The sequence below is a fragment of the Equus przewalskii genome, chromosome 23 (genome assembly GCF_037783145.1).
Source record: "Equus przewalskii isolate Varuska chromosome 23, EquPr2, whole genome shotgun sequence".
In the NCBI taxonomy this organism is placed as follows: domain Eukaryota; kingdom Metazoa; phylum Chordata; class Mammalia; order Perissodactyla; family Equidae; genus Equus; species Equus przewalskii.
In genome coordinates this window covers 14,144,696-14,154,118 of record NC_091853.1, presented here as the reverse complement: position 1 = coordinate 14,154,118, position 9,423 = coordinate 14,144,696, and the positions used below count along the sequence as shown (strand labels likewise).

At 42.4% G+C, this 9,423-nt stretch overlaps 1 protein-coding gene across 2 annotated transcripts in view; it reads left to right on the top strand.

Moving 5' to 3' along the window:
- Positions 1-489: 489 nt before the first annotated feature.
- Positions 490-9,423, top strand: part of ACBD6 (acyl-CoA binding domain containing 6) — a 180,937-nt gene continuing 172,003 nt past the window's right edge. The window contains exons 1-2 of one of the 2 annotated variants that reach the window (XM_070591731.1): positions 490-1,184; positions 7,376-7,440. In XM_070591731.1, coding sequence (XP_070447832.1) covers positions 963-1,184; positions 7,376-7,440 — 287 coding nt within the window. In that variant the 5' untranslated portion in view covers positions 490-962. Of the gene's footprint in view, positions 1,185-7,375; positions 7,441-8,120; positions 8,480-9,423 lie in introns of those variants that run through there. The other variant, XM_070591732.1, reaches the window with a different exon arrangement.

The window sequence follows — 9,423 nt, the reverse complement described above, 5'->3', positions numbered from 1 at the left end:
AAGTTCCCTTAGGGCAGAACTATTTTGTACGTTTTGGTTTCACTTTCCAGGGTCTGCAAAGCACAGCGGCAAAGGCTGACTTTCGAAGCCCGAACTCGGAGGCTGCCGTCTAGAAGTCTGGAAGCAGAATCCTGCTAAGGGCAGGGGATTGGGGGGCGTCCCCGGAAAGCCCGTTCTCCGTGCTCTGATTGCTGGGAGTTCCGCAGGTGTGCAACGCAAGCACGGAGAGGAGTGATTCGACCAGCACTCACGCAGTTTGGGCGGCGACGGCCTATCTCCCAGTTTTTCATCCATTATTCAAGTTAGAGCCAAACTCTCCAGCGGGGAGCCCAGGCCTGTCTGGGGACCCAGGAGCCCGGGAGGCGGGCGCAGGCGGAACCTTAGTCCTCCGCGGCACGTTTCCCGCGACTCCGCTCCCATCGCTACACCGCCGAATAGACGGCCTCCTTCCCCCGCCCGGTGGCCCCTCCCGAGGACGCGTTCCGAGTTTGGGACGAGTCTTTGCGATGGGAGGATAATGGGCACTCCCGCCGAGGGCAGTTTCTCCGAGCAGCGTCCCCCAGGCGCGGGCCCCAGAGCCCCGGGTAGAGGAGGGTGCCCGCCGAGGCGCCGCCGCGCGGGCTCTGCGTAGCCCCGGGCGCGCGCTCGCCCGCCGCTCCTGCGCGCCCCCGCCCCGCGCGCACGCCGGCCTACCCCGCGCCCGCCCTCCCGGCGTTCCGGCCGCGCGGCCCCGACCCCATCGCGGGCGGAGGGACCCGAGCGCGCTGCTAGGCCGGGGGAGCCGAGGAACCGGCGCCCGCGGGGCAGAGCGGCGGGCGGCGGAGGCTGCCCTGCGAGCCGGGGAGAGGCGGCGGGAGCGCGGAGCGAGGGAGCGCGGGGTCGCGTGGAGCTCGGGCTCACCCAGCCCGGAGGGCCGGCCCCGAGCCGGTCTTCTGCCCGCCCGAGGAGGCCAGGGCGGACACATGGCCTCGCCCTTGCTGCCCGCGGGGGCCACCACGGGCGACAGCGGCGGAGAGCTGAGCTCGGGGGACGACTCCGGGGATGTGGAGTCCCTCCCGAGTCCCGAGCTCGAGGCGTCCAGGAGCCTGGCCGAGCTGTTCGAGAAGGCTGCGGCGCACCTCCAGGGCCTGATGCAGGTGGCCAGCAGGGAGCAGCTCTTGTACCTGTACGCCAGGTACAAGCAGGTAAAGTCGCCCGGAAGGGGCGGGTGCGGGAGAGCGACCAGAGGCCTCTTTCCTCCAAAAACTGTTGACCAGCGTGCCTGGTTAATGGCTAGGTGTAATGAAGTTGGTGTGTGTTTTGGTTTTTCATCGTCTGCTGAGAATCGGCATCATTCAGGACCTGGAGAGGACCTGTCAGCTGTCCTGGGAGGGATGTTTAGCTGGACACTGAACGACAGTTTTTCTCTGTCTTCTCTGACTTGCTCAGTGACCTTGCACTTGTGCTTTTACCAGCTTCAGCATCTTTACAAAATGAGGATGATAACGTAAGACTTAGCGTTCACTCTTACCAAAGGGTCGTATGGAAGTAAATGCGGTAATGTTGAAAAGATATTTTGAGATCTAGGAGAATAATATGATTGTAAGAAAAACGGTGATGCAATACAAAATAAATTATTATTACTTTTATTATTGTGATTTTTAAACTCTAAATATCTTAAACTTAATGTTTTGGGTGAGTATGCTTCTGTCTCTTAGATACAATTATAAAAAATGTTGGAGTGCTAAACTCCAGATGAACTAGTCTCCTTGTTTTACGGAAAAGGAAAGGGAAGCCCAAAGAGAGTAGATAACTTACCTGAGGTCATACAGATAAATCAGAACTGCAACTAGATTGTAGTTCCTGACTCAGTGTCTAAGGCTGAACTTTACCTGGAAATATGGAAATAATAATAATAATGTCATATTAGATATTTATCATTCAAAGAGTCATTGGGTTGGGTACCAGAAGGAAAAGTAATTGCTTTATCATAATCAACAAATAACTTAGCCAGCATCTTTTATGTGCAAAACATTTGGGTGCCTACAGGGGATGCAGAGAAGCTAAAGGTCGTGATACTTGCCTTCAAGAGACTTACAGTTACTTGAGGAGTCTAGATTTAAACACGTGAAAAATTGCTGACAAAAGTTAATTGACAGTTCAGGAAAATTCCAGCTCTTTGGACCAACTGGAAGTGATGAAGTTCTGGGTAATAGCCCGTTTTATTTTATTAAACAATTTTTAACCTTTCTTTTGCCTCTTGGTATCTATTTTCCCTTGTATTTTTTTTTTTAATAGTTGTGAGGTCCCTCTGTATTCTTCACCGAATATACCATCCTGGATAGAGCCGAACCTTCTTTTGGAGATTGGTGTATGTCAGTTAGGAATATTAGTTAAGTGACCCGAGAGACACAGCTCTAGGTTCAAATGGTCTAAGTCATAGTGTTGAATGAAAATTGCCTCTGAGTTGGCCTTGGAATTTGCTTCCTTGCAAAAGTTCTGGACATCTATTTCCTCTTTGGTCATTTACCCTATCCTAATAGCATTAAAATGAGACTTTCGATTACTTAACAAGAATTTATTGAGCGTTGTGCTAAGGCCCATAACATGTCTGACTGATGATTCTCTGGGCAGTATAAGACTAATTTTCTCCAAATGCCCTAGAGAACATTCTTTTTCTTTCTAGGACATATCTTTATTTATTGATATTTGTGTCATCATTAAGTATTTGATTTCTGAGTTATCAGTGAACTCAAGTATCCCCACTTCATCCAGGTAGTCTGGAAGAGGCGTGTGCATCCGCTTTTCAAGACCTTCACTTTAGGGTGTTTAGAGATATTGTGTAACTGGAAATAAAATTCCTCATTATTAGAGAATACGATTGTGCTTACTTAGATATGACATTGGGACACAGTTTTCATCAATCTCTTCTAACTATTTTTAATAGAATTCTGAGACAATATTAAAAATAGCATCTTTGAGAAAATAATAAAGTTGAAAGCTCAATGTAATTCCTGCATGGTGGATCAAAATTTGTCATAAAATAATTGCATTTTGTTTTCAGAATAGCACCCTATTTTGTAGGGTGAATGAGGTAAGGTTGTCAGCAGGAAGATGATAAAAATAACCTGAGATATGGCCCTTATTTTCTCAGGCAGAGCCCTAAACTTACCTAACATAATAGCTGTTTTAGTCTCAGATAAGCCTATGGCTCCAAAATCATCTTTTAGTGATGTGTCCAAAAGATCACACCAATTAACAGGTTTTTTTGTCCTTTGTGCATTAGCCTGCACTCTCCCAGCAAGAGATGACTGACTGACGTCTGTGAAAACTGTCGGACAATGAAAATTTCACACTCCTGTTGGCTTCATTTTATGGGGGCCTTCAGCACTAGCACCAGTGAGGATGCTCAGCGTGTCCTCCTCCTGTAGCTTGGGGACACTTAATTCAGTGGCATTTGCCATTAGCAACCTTTGTGGAAATACTCTGTTTCAAGGGCACTAGGTATGTTATATATACGTGAGCGAGAACAATTTAGATGCTCTGTTAAAGTGGTACATTTTATAATTCTCCTTTTTAGCTTCTGATTCATTATCTAATAATTTGGAAAATGTTGCTTGTGAGGTCCTAAAATCCTGTAGGTTTATTTTTCCAGTCTTTTCTGCATCCGGAACTCTTCTTTGAATTTGGGAATACGAAAGCTTCTGTGTCAGGATATAGGGTCAGCTGCTGAACTTTTCTTTTGATTTCACATAATGGTCAGGAGGCAGGTGATCTGGGGCTGGTGGTGGTTCTGCTTCATGAGACAATCCAGGGGCTTTAGTTTTTTTCTGTCTTTAGCTCAGCCATGCCCCAAGGCAGCAGTTCTCAAGTTATGGTCTACAGTCCCCTGAGAATCCCTGAGACTTTCTCAGGGGAGCTACAAGGTCAAAATTGTTTTCATAATTATATGAAGACGCTATTTGCCTTTTTCCTGTGCTGTCGTGGTGGACAAAACTGTTGATACATTTGGCATGAATTAAGGCAGTGGCAGCAAACTGTACTAGTAGTCCGATATTTTACTGCCACCTACTAAAAAAAAAAGCCGGTTTCGCTTAAAAATGTCTTTGATGAAGCAGTAAAAATTATTGATTTTTTTAATTAAATATTAAGGCTTGAGTACAGTCTTTTTAATATCATGTGTGATGAAATGGGTCCACACAAAGCACTTCTGCACACTGAATTACGTTGGCTACTTTGAGAAAGAGCACTTGTGTAATTTTTGAGTTGCAAGCTGAGCTATCCACTTTTTTCATGAAACATCGTTTTACTTAATAGAACTCACAGATAAACTATGCTTATTCAAATTTGAGTATTTGAAAGACAGTTTCTTGAAAATAAAGGAAGTGAGCCTGTCACTTTAAGGAAAACAACTGACACTATTTGTTACCAGTGAGAGCATTTGAGCAAAAATTAGAAGTTTGGAAAATATGTATCTGTCATTGAGCTTGACAGCTTCCTAATACTCAAATCCTTTTTTTGCTGAGATCAGTGGTGATTTTAATGATCTTGTGAACTTTTCTATTGTATAATGAAATGTGTTAACATTTGGAAGGTCTGCATAACGCAGTGAACCATATTTTCCAAACATTGCATGGCATGATGGTACAAATTACGTGTGGGTAAAAGATCCATTCAAAGTGCAAGTCAGACCAATGGATTTTAATGGAACAGTGTGAAAATTCGTTGATATGACCTCAGACTCCACATTGCAACTAACCTTAAAGAAACTGCCACTTGTTGAGTGTTGGTGTGGGATCAAAGAGAAATCCCACAATTATCTGAAAACACTGCTAAAATGCTTCTTTCTTTTCTAATAACGTATCTCTGTGAAGCCGAATTTTCTTCATCTGCTTCAACCAAAACAACATATTGCAATAGATTGAATGCAGAAGTGGATATGAGAATACAACTGCCTTCTATTAAGGCGGACATGAAAGAGATTTGCAAAATGTAAAACTGTCACTTTTCTCACTAAATTTTTTTTGCTTTAGAATATGTAGTTATTTTTCATAAAATTTTATTTAACATGTAATGAGTTTATTAATGGATTAATACATATTTTTAAGACGTCTTTTAATTTCTAATGTGGCAAACATCTATGGATATAACTCACATAAACAAAAGCTCTTTGGGGTCCTCAATTTCTAAGAGTGTAAAGGGATCACGAGACCAAAGAGTTGAGAACTGCTGCCCTAAGATCCTCTTTCCATGGCTGGGGGTGGCTCACCATCACCACATGCATATTCTGGCCAAGGCAAAGGGACAGGGAAGGACAAGCCCCCCTTTCTTCTTAAGGAACATATTTATATCATTTCACACACATCCGGTCCCCTGAATCTGGGCGGAAGTGGCACGGCCACATGTACTGTTTAGCTAGATAACCGTGTCTGGCTGAGACTTCTATTACTGTAGGAGAAATGGAGGGTAGATATTAGTATTTGTTTCTGCCACTGGCTGGTATCTGGATAAAAAACAAAAATAATAATAACTACTCTTTTAATGATGTCTAATAGTTGATTTCATTTCATATTTCTTTTTTTTTTGTGAAGACTACATTGTGTTCACCACCCAAAATCTAATTAACATCCGTCACTGTACACATGTGCCCTTTTACTCTTCACCCTCCCGCTCCCCCATTCCCCCTGGTAACCACCAATCTGTTCTCTCATTTCATATTTCTAACAATCCAGTAGTTCAAGTGATTTTAGAGATGCCAGAACTGAAGCCTGGATTCTATATAGCATGTAGAACAGAGTGCTGTAGTAAAGGAATGTTAGACTTTAGACAGTCCTGGATTCAAATCCTGACTACTAGTTCAGTATTTACTAATGTGTGAGCTGTGACAACCTTACTCAGCTTTTCTATACACATTTATGAAATGAGTTCGTAATGGCAAACCTAACAGGATTGTTGTGTGGCTCGTCTGACATCACATATGTGAAGCTTTGGGTTTATGGCGATTCTTCAAGAAATGCAGCTCCTGCTCTCTCGCTCTTTCTTCCCTCTGTCCTATCATAACAGGGCTGCTTATGTATAAATGTGCATTTTAATAATGACCAGAGGACCATGTGATTAACTGCTAAGCAAGTGATAGAGATAATTGTTACGAATTCAGAGATAAATGAGCTCGTTCTAGACCGAAGGGTTCTTAGAGTCTGAACCTTGAGTGGGACTGAAAGGAGGTGTAGCATTTTGAGAAACTGAGGGACGAAGAAGGTTTTTCAAGTGAGGGGAGTAACATGAGCAAAACTCAGAATAAAAATTCCCCAGGCAGTGAGTAGAGCATCTGTTTGATTTTAGCAAAATTCAACTGTGTCAGAGTAATAGGAGGTAGTGGGAAGGTTACTGAGCAGTAGATTGGGGTCAGACTCTGGGATTGAGCATTAGGGAAAATAGGTTTTTTGCTGAACACGTCCCTGACATTCATTCTATATTCCACAAACATTTTTTACTACCTAACGTCAGACACTGTATTAGGTGTGATGAGTGAGTTAAGAATGGTTTCTTAGAGGCTGTGTTCTAACAGAAAGGTGAGGCTTTACACAAAACTTTCTAACACAAGGTAAAAGTGGAAAGTGCTCTCAAGAGAGACAGAGCGAGTGCTGGGGGAGCCCATCAGAAGCGCAGGTGCTTCTGGTAGTGGGAATGGGCCATGTGGTGAATTCGGCACTGTGTGAGTTTCATTTATGCTTATACACAATGAAAATAATTACTGTATAATTTAACTACAAATGTTATTTGAGGGTTAAAAGTAAGTGTTGGCCACAAAGAGGAGAAGATTGTGGAATATTTAGAATTTGTATTTTTGTTGAGAAACCCTTGAAATTTTTTTGCACGGCTTTCAGCATCTAAATTTATATTGATTAGTTTCATAATGGGGCACTTTAAGAGTAGTGTGCTTTATCCTGGAATTTGGGAGATATAAAATGCTGATAGAGTTATGAGAATCAGCGTAAATAAACAATATCATGGATTCTGATAAACTGTACTTTAAAGCTTGTTTATTGCACGTTTAAAAATTCTTCTATATTATAAATGGTAATAAGGATTGCATAATCTGTGTTTATAATTTGTCTTATATAATAGTTTCTAATGTAGGAATGCAAGTGTTTTGTCACCCATACTTTTTAATGTGTTACAGTATTAGATAACAGTTGTTTTATGCAGTAAGCGAAAGCAGCCTATATTTAAAGTTTGTTTGCTTTTGCAAAGAATGTTAAATTTTGTTTTTCTATATAGATGCAAATATTTTCTAACCTATGGTTACTAAGTATACCTAATAAATTTGAAAATAAAAAGTTTCTCTGGCATTTCTTTGAAAAATAAGTTCTTGATTTTCCTCCCCTTCATTTAGGTCAAAGTTGGAAATTGCAATACTCCTAAACCAGGCTTCTTTGATTTTGAAGGGAAGCAAAAATGGTAAGAAATTCTTGGAATCTAATGAGGTCGCTGGAAATGATTTAGGTGTTTAGGAATTAGAAAGTAGTGAGCAGATTAAAGAATTATTTTTATATTAATCTCTCTGCTGTAGACTGTGCTAATGACAGGCAATTGGGAGAGAGATTAAAAGAATCCGCTTTTAGCTAAGTCTCCTAAAGGATTCTTCTGCCATGATGTTAGTGCATAAGTAGTTCACAATGACGTGCGTTCCTTACGTACGTATAACTTCCTGGAGAGTGACCGTAAGAGCTGTTGCTTGAGATTCTCCTTTCCTGTCGTTCGGCCCCTCATGGGTCACCACATTTCCCCTCTGGAGGGGTCTTTGGAAGAAGGCCAGGAGGATTTGAAGGGAGGAGAGCAGGGTAAACCCCCACTTTGCGCTCTTCTCGCTGCCCCAATTTTATCTTCTCGGCTCTGATGCTCTTCTGTTCCTTGCCCCACCCACACCACCGTAAAGAAGTACTTATAATAACCGCTTGAGAGGAGGGGAAAAAAACAGATACTGAGTCCACTTCTTTCCTGAATACATAAAAAGATTATGCCCTTCCAATTTTTTTACTTATAATTCAGAGGTTCCCTTTTATCATTTGAGGCCTTATTTCCTCTTAGCTTGTCTAAGTGAAAAAGAGAAATTGCATACAGTAGGGAACCTTAGGTTTAGAAGGAAGGACTTAGGAGTGTCAGCCCTGGAATTAAAAGTATAGAAGCGATGCTGAAAATGGATCCTATCTTCACACTCTAGAGCAGTGTTGCTCACAGTGCGGCCCCCGGACGAGCTGTCTGTGAACTGCTTGTTACCCGGCTGTAAGGAGACGCAGAGCTTGAACCCGGATGTAAATCGGTTATGTCCTTAAGCTCTCGGTGTAGTTCCGCTGATGTTTCGTGTGCGTGGGGCGCGCTCCGTGAAGGAAGCCGGGCTTTGGTTTCCATTGTGGGGCGAGCTCTCTTTGCTGGTGATAACAGATAGTTCTCGGGCATTTAATTACTGTTGTGGAGAATACCTGATGGAACTTTTACTGTGAGTTTTTTGTTTTAATTTATTTCCTAACTTCATTATTTTTTTCCTGTGCTTGCCTGTTTTTTCAGCAATTTAAAAAAGTTTAGATTTTTACACTGTAGTAATAATTCAGGCAAGAATCAATGGGTGCTAAAACTGTTAAATGGGAAGCAATGTTTACACAGTCTGACGCACGGTTTACTTGTTAATTACAAAGAAGAAAATGGGAGATACTGCTTTTGCCAAGTCCTCAGTGTTCTCATTGATGGTGGGACAAACTGATGCCACGTGCCCCTGAAGTGGAGCCTCGTAAAGGGCGTGTCACCTGTCTGCTGCTTCCTGCCAAGGTGTTTACCTCGTTCTAATCATGATTAATCATTTTTGGCAGGAACATTCTGTAAGTGAGAAAACAATCAGACAAATCTAAATTAAGGGATATTTTATAAAACAATTGGTTTGGACTCTTAAAAAAAACCAATATCATGGATGACAAAAAAGGGCTAAAGGTACATGAAACTCAGTGCTGTGTGTGAATCTTGTTTGGCCCCTGGTCTGGGAGAAGGAAGCTAGAAAGGACATTATTGGGAAATCAGGGAAATCTGAATATTGTCTAGATACTTAGATAATAGTTTTGATGTTAAATTTCCTCTGTTTGGAAAAGGGGTAAAGTGTTAGGATATATACAAGTAACTGTCAAGAGATTCAGTAAATATAAATTTAGAAAACCTCAGAAAGATGTTATATTCCTCATAGGAGGAGGAGGGTAGTGAAGAAACTGGGACTGAGGTCTGTTTTACACTGGATCAGTGGATCTGCTTCCTGGTTGGAAGTAGAAAGAATGGGCAGGGAAAAACCCAACAGGAGCCTCTCCTTGCATCTTGCAGAAGAGAAGAAAAGACTGACTCAGAAACAGGCTCAGGACTGAAATGTTACTCTTAGTATTTACACTGCGGGAAGTCTCTACC